The 12453-nt window shown below is 49.9% G+C and overlaps 1 protein-coding gene across 6 annotated transcripts in view; it reads left to right on the forward strand.

Moving 5' to 3' along the window:
* Positions 1-12121, forward strand: part of ZNF395 (zinc finger protein 395) — a 41444-nt gene extending 29323 nt beyond the window's left edge. For 4 of the 6 annotated variants that reach the window (XM_030937731.1, XM_030937732.1, XM_030937729.1 and 1 more), the window contains 7 exons: positions 960-1069; positions 4318-4553; positions 5052-5152; positions 5917-6226; positions 7560-7652; positions 8491-8594; positions 8889-9189. In XM_030937731.1, coding sequence (XP_030793591.1) covers positions 960-1069; positions 4318-4553; positions 5052-5152; positions 5917-6226; positions 7560-7652; positions 8491-8594; positions 8889-9000 — 1066 coding nt within the window. In that variant the 3' untranslated portion in view covers positions 9001-9189. Of the gene's footprint in view, positions 1-959; positions 1070-4317; positions 4554-5051; positions 5153-5916; positions 6227-7559; positions 7653-8490; positions 8595-8888 lie in introns of all 6 variants that reach the window. The other 2 variants (XM_010370913.2, XM_030937728.1) reach the window with 2 other exon arrangements.
* The last annotated feature ends 332 nt before the right edge of the window (positions 12122-12453 follow it).

The following is a 12453-nucleotide window of genomic DNA, read 5'->3' on the forward strand; positions in this document are numbered from 1 at the left end:
ATTTTTCTGTTATATGGAAATGAAAATTCAAAGATCATACAAAAACAGAGATGCTAATTTGTTTAATGTATTAATAGTCTTTAATGTTTAATGTATTAATAGTCTTGGTTTAGCTGCTTCAAACCCAAGTCATATTTTAGTGGACCTGAATTATAAGGAATAAATTAAGACAGCCCTTTGAAACAGACCACTTAGAAGTTTATTTCAGACTAAGTTTTCCTAATACTTTAGCGTTAACTTCTACACAGCTCGAATTTTACTTCCAAATAGTGTAGTGATATATGGATTTTAAAAAAATTATGTGTAACATTTTATAGAATTCTGCTGTAGAAAGCATGGACATTTGCGTTGGGAGATTTATTTTAGTGCTTCTGGTTTATTTGCACATTGGCTTGGGTAGTAGGTTCTGTTGACATTCAGAAGCTGTCAGAATGCCTTACCATTTTTCTTGGGGGAGGGGTGGGAGAAGGTGGTTAGTATATAATTGTTCCCTGTTCATTTTAAATGTGGGGCAAGGAAAGGAGGTAATTGTTGTGCTTTTGAATTCCAGTGGGTGTCTTTTGTCCCCGTGTTCATTTCATTTTGAGTCTATCCTCTTTCCCCTAAATAAAATTCTCCTTTTTAAGCTGCAGAGTTTGGCAGCAAAGTCACGGGAGAATGGGGCTGTCTCAGGGCGTCACAGTGGGATGAGACCCAGTGGCTTACACCGGGGCTGCCTAATATTATAAGCATCGCTCAGAATGGGTACTGCTCAGGGAGAAGGGGAGACCTTCATGTTTCACTTAGTTTATATGATCTGAGCACACTCTGGCTGATTGGAGTTGGGGGGACTTAGAGGGGTCAGTCCAGAAGTGTAAGATGATCATGTGAAACCAGCCAGAAGCGGTGTCTCATTTTGCAAGGACCATGGGCCCGCCGTGCCAGGAAGTAACCTTTTCCACTCATGCATGTGAATCCAGGAAGTCGGACGCAGTGGAAATGGATGAGATGATGGCGGCCATGGTGCTGACGTCCCTGTCCTGCAGCCCTGTTGTGCAGAGTCCTCCCGGGACCGAGGCCAACTTCTCTGGTGAGCAAGCGGGGCCCAGCTGAGTTCTGGGCATGACAGAGGCCCACGACAGACATCCTCTGTGTAGAGCAGCTAGTTGCCTACGTCACCAGCCTGGCAACAGAATTTTCAGGGACCCCTCCCAGTGGCTCCGACTGGCTGCATGCCATGGAGTTAGATGCATCCGTTATTTTTCCTCAGTTTCCTCACCTGGGGAGGAGTTTCCTGGTGCATTGTGAAGATGGTTGAGCATGGGACTGAGCCACAGTGGCCTGCGGAGTAAGTTCTTCCATGGGAGTGGCTGAGCCCAGCACTTTGGTGGGGCCTGAATGAGGCCAGTAGAGGAATATTTAGTTCACATTGTAGAAATATGCTAAATGGTCCCCTAGTGGAGAAAATGTCATGCCCTCGTTCCACATGCCTAGTTCAGTCTCATAAATTAGTGTGAGCCTACGGGACAAGGACCCGGAATAAATGAGTTAAATTCTAAAGTAAGTCTAATTGCTTAATAAAAACCAGAGGTTCGACTTCAAGGCAAATTTATTAAAACAAAATTTATGTAGTTGCAACCCCAAAATACTTTATCAATAATATGAGGGAAAAAAGGATTGCTGGGTATTTGTCAGTAGTTTGGCAAGACTGGTAGTGAACCTGAAGTTTTTTGGGAAATTCATGGCAGGGCTGGCCTCCCTTACTCCCAGGGAAGAACTTTTTCATTGGTGGACACCTAACTGAATTGCAAGCTACTTATAAGCTTACAGGAAAATATGGAGTTAGCTCTGAGTACATAGCAGGAGGAAAGTGGCCTTCATAAGTATCCCTCATAAGGAATCTCCCTAAATAGAAATTAAACATAAGGGAGAGAGAAAACTTACTTTTGTGACTCAAAGTTGGCTGCCAAAGGAAGTCATCGTACTATGAGGACACCTAGCTGTGAAGCCTAGTATTGCATGCCTGCTCTATTAGCACAGCCAAATAGGGAAGAGGAAACAAGTTAATTTCTAAGTTCTCAGGAGAGTTTAGGAGATCTGCATGGTTGGGTCAACAGTGGAAAGATCAGGAAAGTGTCCTAAAGGGAAAGAAAAGAAAATTACTGACTCCAGTTCCCATCAGGAGGGTATGTATAATACATGCATACACAAGGGCACATCAGTGTAGAAGCATCTCACTGATAGGCCATCATCCTGATAATTTTAAGTCCCTTTGTAAAAAAAAAAAAAAAAACAAATTTATTGTCTATTAAATATTTTTTTGGTGACAGTATATTTTTTATCTTGTAGCTGAAGTCAGTGGAAATATAAGGCTTCGTTGGCCTAATTATCTTGAAGTATTCTGCAAAGTGTGGTCTATCCAATGACCAAAACCTTGACTAAGAGAGTCATGGATACTATTTGCACAAACGCCACCTAGTCCCTTTGGTTTCTGTGTGGTTAGGATGGCATGTGTGTTTGTATGTCTGTGTGTAGACAACAGGATTATAAATATTTCTTAAAAGTTCACTCGTAAGGTCTCAGTGCCATGCATTTGTAGAGCAGTACTTTATTTTCGTGCTATAAAATGTGTATTTATTGCCTGTGTCCTAGAAAAACTTATGATCAAAGATGGAGTCACTTATAACTTATACATTAACTTATAACATAGATAACTTTTTGCTTTATGTTTTGCTTCCTTTGTGTGCCAGTCAAAATCTGCCATACAGATTTCATGCGTTTGAGCCATTGTGAGTGGTTCCTGTATGGAAGGACTGCCGCATTTGTAGGATGTGCCTGCCGCTTGACCTGCCCTTTGTCCCAGAGTACTGAGCATCCTAGATGTAGCCATGTAGTATTCTGCTGTCTGCCTTTCTCTCCCTGATTGTTTTCCTATCAGTGGATGTGTGTGGGTCTTTCACCTGTTGGCCTGTTTAATGATTCTTGTGTACTGCCCTGAATGTGTACCCTTTTTAAAGCACACATGTACATGTAGTAATCTCTTGGTTCCCAGGAAGGGACAGTGATAGCTGTGAGACATGACAGCGGTATCTGGGAAGGGAAGAGTTCTTTCTCCATCTCGTTCTTTTTGGGTAGGCTGCTTCTAGGATGTGAGATGTAAGGAGAGTCTGGACTGGAAACAAGGGAAGATGGGAGCCTGTGCCAGGTAGATCCCTGATGAGCACTGAAGGAGTCTGGACTATGAGCAGGAGGAGAGAAAGCAGGATTTTATCCTGGCTGCAAGGGATGTGCTAGTAGACCTTGGAATGCAGAGTTAGGGGGCTCTGTGGAACGCCCCTGTTGAGTTGGGGCTTTTGAGGACAGGTAGCTTTTTCCCCTCTCTCTTGTTTTTTCCACATATCAGAATTTCAGATTCTCCTATATTATAAACTCACCTGGATTTTTGGCCAAGGAGTGAGAGAGTCTGGGTTGGGCCCGCGCAGCCTGCAGATATGCTGTTTAAAAACGGAAGATTCCCCATGTCTGCTGATGCCTATCCTCCTGCTCGGAGGCATTCAGGAGCCTGGCAGCTGCTTCAGGGCCACGTCAGGCACGAAAGCCCCCTGCCACCTTGCAATGATCAGAATTGCTCGCAGAGCTTGTCTTTCCTCCTCCAAACGTGGTACTTCCTGATTAAAGCAGGTTCCACCTGGGCCGAAGCTGGCCCTGGGAAATGTTGCGCACCCTCCTGAGAGTTGCAGAGGCTGAGTGGTTTGTTCCACCCCTAGGTTTCTGTGGACTGGTCTGAGTTTAGATGATTGAAAAAGCATTTTTCAGGAAAGCTGATCAAGAAGACCTTTAAGCTGGCCTCAGCTGTAGGAAAATGCTCCGGGTGGTACCCAACACTCTGGGTGTGCCTGTTCTCAACCAGGCCTGGAGGCTGCAGAGGCTTTGCCCCTCTCCCTCCCCATCCCCCCTTTATTTAATGTATAAAGTGAGAAACAGGCAGCACTTCGGGAGGCTGAGGCCAGAGGATCGCTTGAGGACAGGAGTTTGAGACTGGCCTGGGCAACATAGCAAGACCCCATATATAAAAAATTTTTTGTTCAAAAAGAGAAGTAAATTTCAATTAGGTTCTCTTTGTATGAATCGTATACAAAGTGAACTTGCCGTGTGTATCTGTTGGTCAGTGGTGACCAGGTGGCTATGGTAGGAAATGTCTGCGAGGGCAGAGCAGTTCTACCAAGAGAAATTGCTGCCGTGAATGAACCCCTCTCCATGTTTACCGAAGCTCAGAAGGGAGAGTTCGCCCAGGGACAAGCCCGTGAGCGTCCTCTCATCTTCTCTTCGTCTGGCCAGCTTCCCGTGCGGCCTGTGACCCATGGAAGGAGAGCGGTGACGTCTCAGACAGCGGCAGCAGCACTACCAGCGGTCACTGGAGTGGGAGCAGTGGTGTCTCCACCCCTTCGCCCCCCCACCCCCAGGCCAGCCCCAAGTATTTGGGAGATGCTTTTGGTTCTCCCCAAACTGATCATGGCTTTGAGACCGATCCTGACCCTTTCCTGTTGGATGAACCAGCTCCACGAAAAAGAAAGGTATGTGATTATGGTGTGAGTGGGAGCCCAGGCTGGAGTGGATGATGTCTGTGTGGGGACAGCCAGCCATGGAGGGAGGGGACCCTGCAGGCCTTACATAGTCTTGGGTTTGCTCCCATTTCGGTTTTCTATTGCTGCTTCTGTTACCTGGTAATACTCCCAGGATTCTCCTCCTCCTGTTTAAAGCCTCTTCCCTTTTAGTCTCCACCCCAATTCCTGCCTTCTTTCCTGTGCTCCTGCAGAGGTCTGCGTGGGAGAGGCCTCCAGTGGGGTCTTAGCCATAGCACCGAGCACCGGTCTTGGCCACTAGGACCATCTCTTAGGTTGGGGCTTTCTAGCCCCTGGTTGTAAGTTTCTCTGGTCCCAGAGAACCCCTTTCCTGGAGGTTTTTGTTGGGTCAGGCCGGGGACAGCAGCCACTTTGCGTCCCCACTGGGTAAGGATGAGCGAGGGATAAGGAGAAAGACATATCCACTCACCCCATCTTCCTTTCCTCTAGAACTCGGTGAAGGTGATGTACAAGTGCCTGTGGCCAAACTGTGGCAAAGTGCTGCGCTCCATAGTGGGCATCAAACGACACATCAAAGCCCTCCACCTGGGGTAGGTGCGAGCCCAGGGCCTCTAGCCTAGGGTCGCATGCAGGTGTCCCTCCACCCTGCCGAGTCCCCGTGACCCACAGCCCACAGTGCTTTCGGGAACGTGGCTTGCTGGAAACACCCCCTGGTGTGTCTTCCTGGCTGCCTGAGAAAGACATCCTGGTGAACATTGTTGCTGTTGATGGGAAGGGAGTTCTCTCCATCTTGGGGATGTGTCTTCTTGCCTCACTGCAGGAAGCAAGATGTTTTAGTTCTGGGTAGAAATGGGGTCGTTTGGTTCAGTTGTTGGTGAGACCCCGTTTCCAAGATGTTTGGTGACCGAGCACTGCACCACCGACTCCTCCTTGGGAGTGGGTCTCTGCTAGCCCCACCCTGGTGCCTGGGTCGTGTTCTGTGCAGAGCGACTTTGCAGGCTGCTAGTGGTAGGAGCTGACTCACAGCCCTGGGGGGGAAAGCGTGACTGCAGGCAGGTGGGGCCAGAGAGGGCTCTTGGTCGTGCTCAGCGTGGGATGCTTCCTGTCAGAGGAGAGGTTGGCACATGTTCCGAGAGAGGATGAGCCTTAGGTGCCAGGAAAAATAATTCCCATTGATGTGCAGCACATAATCCTGGTGACACCCGTCAGGAGCCAGGCTCCTAGGTGTTCTCTTGGGCTCCGTCCCTGGCTTGCTGGGTGGCCTCAAGCAATCACTTCCCTCCCCGCCGCGGTCCCCGCTAGGTTTGAAGGGGGCAGCGCACCCCTGATTATGCCGCATCTCCCTCTCACACAGGGACACGGTGGACTCTGATCAGTTCAAGCGGGAGGAGGATTTCTACTACACAGAGATGCAGATGAAGGAGGAATCTGCCAGCGCTGCTGCTGCTGCCGTGGGCACCCTGGTCCCTGGGACTCCCACCACCGAGCCAACTCCCACCCCCGGCATGACCGGCGTGCCTCTGTCCGCTCTTCCACCACCTCTGCACAAAGCCCAGTCCTCCGGCCCAGAACATCCTGGCCCGGAGTCCTCCCTGCCCTCAGGGGCTCTCAGCAAGTCAGCTCCTGGGTCCTTCTGGCACATTCAGGCTGATCATGCATACCAGGTATGGGGCGGGGCTCGCTGGAGGCTCAGGCTCTTGCTGACTCATCTCGGGCCAGCTTGATCACAGGCTACCGACCACCCTGATGGAAGGCTGAGCCCTTTGGCCAAATTGCTAATCTCTTCTACAAAGAAACGAAACCGAATTCACTGCTTAATAAATGTGGGAATTCCTGGAGTTATCTACATCGGCAGCTGTCATGAGTGGTTACTAGAAATCTAGCTGAATCCCTAAGTAACTGGGTGATGGATTTGGGCGGGGACATTGTCACACCTCTGCTTCTAAGAGAGGATGGAGTAGTGTAGTTGGGCTTCCTACAGTGATGTCTAGGTCCTGGAATTGTGTTCCATGGAGAAACAGTCCAGCACGCATGTTTCGAATGCCTAACTATGGGCCAAGAATTGGACTAAGTAAGATTTTTGGGTAGAAGAGGACTTAGTTCCTGCCCTTGTGGAGGGCGTGGTTCGGATTGAGAGAGAAATGAAGATGTAACTATGGTTAATTATAATAACTAGTGAAAGTACTGATTACTAGAGGCATGAGAAGGTGTTGCAGGTACCAGAGGGACCAACCTTATGCCCGTGTGGATGAGAAACTTATCACAGAGGGTGACGTTTAGGGCGGTCTTCCCTGCGTGTAGTAGGTACTCAAGGAACATGCAGCTTGCTGTGTGCTGATATTTCTTAAAATTCTTTTGTGCCGATTTTACCAGTCCCTGGGACAGTTTGCAAATTCGTTATTAAAAGGTATCGCTTTCAGTGAGAAAGACTTTACAAAACGAGCCAGCCCTCCTCCTTGTTAGAATGAGTGGCCGCTTAGTGATTTCGTGTTTGACCCGCTTGCAGCGCTGGCTGACCTACGGGGCCCAGACATGTGGCTGGTGTTTTCACAAATAGCCGTGAACCTGGATACCCGTGAGCACGCTGCCACTCTCAAGCAGTTGCTGGGGGATCCCATATCTTATCCCAGCCATGCCCCCAAGACACAGAAGGCTGGGGGCCTCTTTTGGCACCTGCCGTGGCATGTTCTTGGTAGGTGATCCAGTTGAGAAGTTAAATCTTCTGCAGTGATTAAGTCATGAGGCTGGCACGTAGACCAGCTCTGAGGGAAGGGTTCCAAGATGAGATCGGAGCCTCGCAATAAGGAGACTACTTCAGAGCATTGGATGATACTCCAGTGTTGTCCTCGGGAAAGCCGAGTGTGTCCCAGCTCTTGCTGGTCATTGCACTTATGCAGAGATGCACCTTCTGCTGCCGTCATGAGGCTGTGGGGATTGTGGGCAGACTCTGAACACTTCCTGAGCTAGAATCCAGGCTGACACCCTCATCTTCTGCAGGCTCTGCCGTCCTTCCAGATCCCTGTCTCACCACACATCTACACCAGTGTCAGCTGGGCTGCCGCCCCCTCCACTGCCTGCTCCCTCTCTCCGGTGAGTGTGCTGGTAGCATGGCTGGGGCCTGTTATGGCCGAGGGCTCTCCCACATATCCCAGGGCTGGAGGCCATCCCTTGGGCACAGGACACCTGGCCACAGGTCGATGTGGCCATCTTGCCGCCATCCCCCAAACGGGTTGAAGGTCTCTTTGTGCTGCCCCCTCCCTGGCACTCCCCATCTGGCCACAGCCCCTCGCGGAGGTGGAAGGGGGCACTTGTAGAGGATGTCCAGAGCAAGGAGGTTTCTTGTCAAGAAAATCGCCAGGTGAGGCTGGGGTCAGTGCTCCATCAGCCCCTAGTGCCCGTGGGTGTTTTTAGGATTTTAATGCTGAGAGGAGAGGAAGGGGGAGAATGTGGAGGCTGTGTGGGCTGGGTCAGAAGTCTCAAGGCCACTGGGGACAAGGGCCATGGTGGACCCCAAACTCAAGTCAGCGGGAAGTCATTTGGAACTCTACCTAGCAGGCGCTGGTCTTGAGTTATCTCCTGCAGGGCGGTGTCACATTGTAAATCAGATTGCCAGTGATGCCACTGAGACAGCGCGAGGCTTCCAGGCATGGCGGCTCTGTCCAAGTCCCCTGCAGGGAGAGCCTCAGAGGGGGCCAGGTCCAGTGGCCCCCTGTCCCTGTCCTCAGCTGGGTCCTGAGTGTGGCATGAAGGCCTGCTCCTTCCTCACTCTCCTGCCGAGAGTTCCCCTCGGCTAGAGTGTTCTCCCTGGGAAGGCGCAAGGCCTCCTGCACCAGAAGGAGCTGGGGATGGGTGGCTGCCTGTCTTTCAGGATGGCTCCCTCACCTTTACTGACTGTCCCTCTGCTCATGGCCCCTCTCCCCACACCCAGGTCCGGAGCCGGTCGCTAAGCTTCAGCGAGCCCCAGCAGCCAGCACCTGTGATGAAATCTCACCTGATCGTCACTTCTCCACCCCGGGCCCAGAGTGGTGCCAGGTGAGATGTCCGCTGTCATCCCCTGCCTTCTGGTTTCTGTGCCCTGTCTCCAGTGGTGTGGACGCTGACCCCACCCAGATGAAGTCACCAGGGTTAGTCCCCAGAGAGGAGCTCAGATGGTGGACACACCAGATGGGATGACTGTTTGATCCTCAGAGCCTATGGCCCCTGGTCCTGGTGGCTTTTGCTGGGAGCTGCCCCTTTGGCCTCTGCTTGTTCTCCTAGTCCCACTTGGCCGCTCTCCTGGGCCCACCGCCTGTGTGGGACTCGATTTGCATTCCTCTCTTTCTACAGGAAAGCCCGAGGGGAGGCTAAGAAGTGCCGCAAGGTGTATGGCATCGAGCACCGGGACCAGTGGTGCACAGCTTGCCGGTGGAAGAAGGCCTGCCAGCGCTTCCTGGACTGAGCCTTGCTGCAGGTTCTACTCTGCTCCTGGCCCTGCCAGCAGCCGCTGAAAAGAGGCCGACGTGTCACCAGTCCTCAGCAGAAACCGAAAGAGAAAGAACGGAAACATGGAGTTCGGGCTCTGTTGGCTAAGGTGTAACACTTAAAGCAATTTTCTCCCATTGTGGGAACATTTTATTTTTTAAAAAAAGATACAAAAATATTTTTCCCCCTAAAATAGGAGAGAGCCAAAACTGACCAAGGGTATTCAGCAGTGAACCAGTGACCAAAGAATTAATTACCCTCCGTTTCCCACATCCCCGCTCTTTCGGGGATTAGCTTGTATGTATCAAAAGAAGGAACAGCTCGTTCTGCTTCCTGCTGAGTCGGTGACTTCTTTGCTTTCTCAACTCTTCCAGAAAGGACTGTAAGCAAGATGAATTTACTTTTCTTAAAAAAAAAAAAAAAAAAAAAAAATGAGTTTCTGGCTGATGGGTGACTCAGAGCGCAGCACTGGCTGGCTGGGGGAAGGGGGTTTGCCCTTCTCGGAGGGTACCTCCTGTTCCCTGTCTGAGCACCCTGCATGGAAGTCAAAGGAAAGCCCTTTCTTGGTGACAACAACGTAAATCTGGGTTCCCTCAGACATTGGGTTGCACCCCAACAAATATTAAATGGCTTCTTAAAGCCCAGAGAAAGAGATTTTTTAAAAGACTGTTGCCAAAAAGCTGAGCCAAAAGGCTGACCGGAATTCACTTTTTGGAATGTGGCAGTTAAACACTACCTTGACCCTTCTCTTTCCTTGAGGAACTCCTGGAGGGTTTGAGCGTCTGGAAACTCTCTGCTCTGACCTGAGAAAGCGCCCTCCTGACGCCTCCTCCTTCCGGTTATGGAAAGGACGCCTCAGAAATGTTTTGTTTTCTTTTATTATGTATTCAGAAGCCTTTGCTGATTGAAGTTTCCTTTTATTTGGGTGGCCGGGAGAGACCCAGGGAGGTTCTTGGAGGTTCCTTTCTGTCTCCTGGCCCCACCAGGGATTTCCCCATTTCTGTTTGCTGCCTGAAAGCAGGATGAGGAAGGCCAAGGAGAGGCCTTGCACCCGTGAGCATCAGGATGAGGAAATGACAGAAGGAAGATGTGGGTTTGGGTTAGTGGCTGCTGGCGTTTTGGCCCTTGGTGTTTCTGGAGCCTCTGCGGATCTAGGAGAGCCTGGGCTGCGTGCAGGTCAATAAGCAGAGCTGTTCTTGTGGAGAAGGAGGGAGGTCTAGGGAGTTTAGCGCCATGCCAACCAGCCGTGCGTGAAGACAGAGTGAGCCACGCCCGGACGGCAGGACATGTTTCTGTTTTGGCGTTTTACTTTCCTCCTAGCGTGACTTATGTGGGGATTCCTCAGGGCCTGCTGGAATGTGACCGCCCGCTGCCCAGCTGCCTTGGGTACAAGTCCTGGCTCTGTGTCCCAGCTGTCAGGGGCTCAGGGAATCCTACCCAGCCACCTGTCCTAGGATGGAGTGTCAGCACCCACCCCTTGGTCATCATCGAGGCCGTCCTCCCAGTCCTGGGTGAAGGTACCTGGGCAACCAGGGCTCCCTTGGTCCCTTCACGCAGGAAATAGACATGTGCTTTTTAATGCAGGACACTTTGAGTGTTATAAAATCTGTAGATCTGGCAGTAGGGGCATGATTTTGGGAAGGGTGTAGTGCCCTAGGTTGGTGGCAGAAGGGACAGACACTTATGCACAGGTGTCTTTGGTGATGGGGTATATTTTTATAACTTCGTAAAAAAAATGTATATGGAATTCTGTCTCTTGGTAGAGCTCAAAGCCAGGCTAGCCTGAGGTGGTGCAGGGCTCTCCTTCCTGTCCCTTCGACCTCCTTGAGAATTAAAGGCTGGCAGCTGCCGATGGTGTTTCCTGACCCATGATGGTGTTTCACTTCCCATGACGATCCCCAGCTTCAGATCCTCATGGGGAGGGGAGGGCGTGTTCTTACGCGTGGGCTCAGGAGGACCTTCCCTTCCCCTCTCTGTCAGAGTTTTCACTGCCATCTCGTCTTGAGAAAGCTGTTTGAATTCCCCCTGCCCCCAGTTTCAACCGTGTAGATATAACTGGATATACGGATTTTTCTCTTTGTGTGTCAGGCTTCTTATGCCATTGGTATACAGGGCAGGAAAGCAAGGAGGAATAAAGGGAGGAGCAGTTTGGAAACCACGGTGGTTTTGCTTTGTTCTTGTTGCTTGGTTTTGGTGCCGCCTTCCCTGCCTGTGCTCATGCCCCTTCTCCTCCTTGGCGCTGACGGCCTCCTTGCCTCCCTTTCACCCACGCTGCCATCCTGTGGCTGTCGTGCTGGTTCTTCACACGTGCTCTGTTCTCGGGGTTGCTCCATTCATGTCTTCTTGGAGGGTGAGGGTGGCTTGGGAACTGACCCAGTGATCACACCTACTTTCTGCATCTTCGTATCTCCCTCCTTCCCAGCCCACCCGGGCAGCAGACTCTGATGGAAGGAAGATGCCGCAGGTGGGCTTTTAGAAACTAACGGGACTGATTTCCAAAGCAGTTATCTTGGGAAACTGTTGATTCCAGTGATGTGACATTTTCAGAATATTTCTTGGAATCACCTTCAGAGTCTGGGGCTGTGTGTTGAGCAACCTTAAGGATGCTAGACACTCATTTAGTACCCACGGAGTCCAGCGAATGACATCTGTGGCCAAGAGAGGTCTCAGGTGCAAAGCAAAAGGACCATTTAAAGTAAAATAGCTTGGATTCAATCGTGTGACTTTTAAATTGGCTCAGAAAGCAATTGTGTGATTTCAGAGAGTGTTTTGAGCCGCGGCCACATTTGTTGTTGTGAGTCCATAGCTTGACTCCTTGGAGAACAATATTCATTTGGATGTGGAAACTCTGATTTGCTGGGAGAAATCTGTCCTGTTTCTGGTCATCCCAGGTTCTGACTTTTACCAGGGGCAAAAAAAAAAAAAAAAAAAAAAAAAAAAAAGAGGGAGATAAATCCCATCTGTGAATTTGTCTTATTGGCGCCTTTTCCCTCAGCTGTCTTCCAAGTATTATTTTTACTGTTAAAAAATTTTTAAAAAAATGTGAAATGTAATGTTTTTACAGCAACAATATGAAATATATTTTATAAGGAATAAAATGGTACCTTGTCTGATTTAATGTGTGCCTGTCCATTGCCCCTTCCCCTGCAACAAATAAGATTATCACTGTCCTTGTCCTTGGTGTTACACAAATGGTAGCATATCACACTGTAGCAAAGCATGACGTTGATTCGCTTATACTAACAGTAGGTAACACTTCCCAGTGACTAGGCCAAGTGTGTACATGGATTCCCTATTATAAATGACCCTATGAGAGAGTGCTGTTATTGTTCCCATTTTGCAGATGGGAAGAGTGAGGCAGAGGTTCAGTAACTTGCCCAGGGTATAAACTGGGAAATAATGGCACTCCAGGCAGTATTTTCTGCTGCTT

Source organism: Rhinopithecus roxellana, chromosome 9 (assembly GCF_007565055.1).
Source record: "Rhinopithecus roxellana isolate Shanxi Qingling chromosome 9, ASM756505v1, whole genome shotgun sequence".
NCBI lineage: Eukaryota > Metazoa > Chordata > Mammalia > Primates > Cercopithecidae > Rhinopithecus > Rhinopithecus roxellana.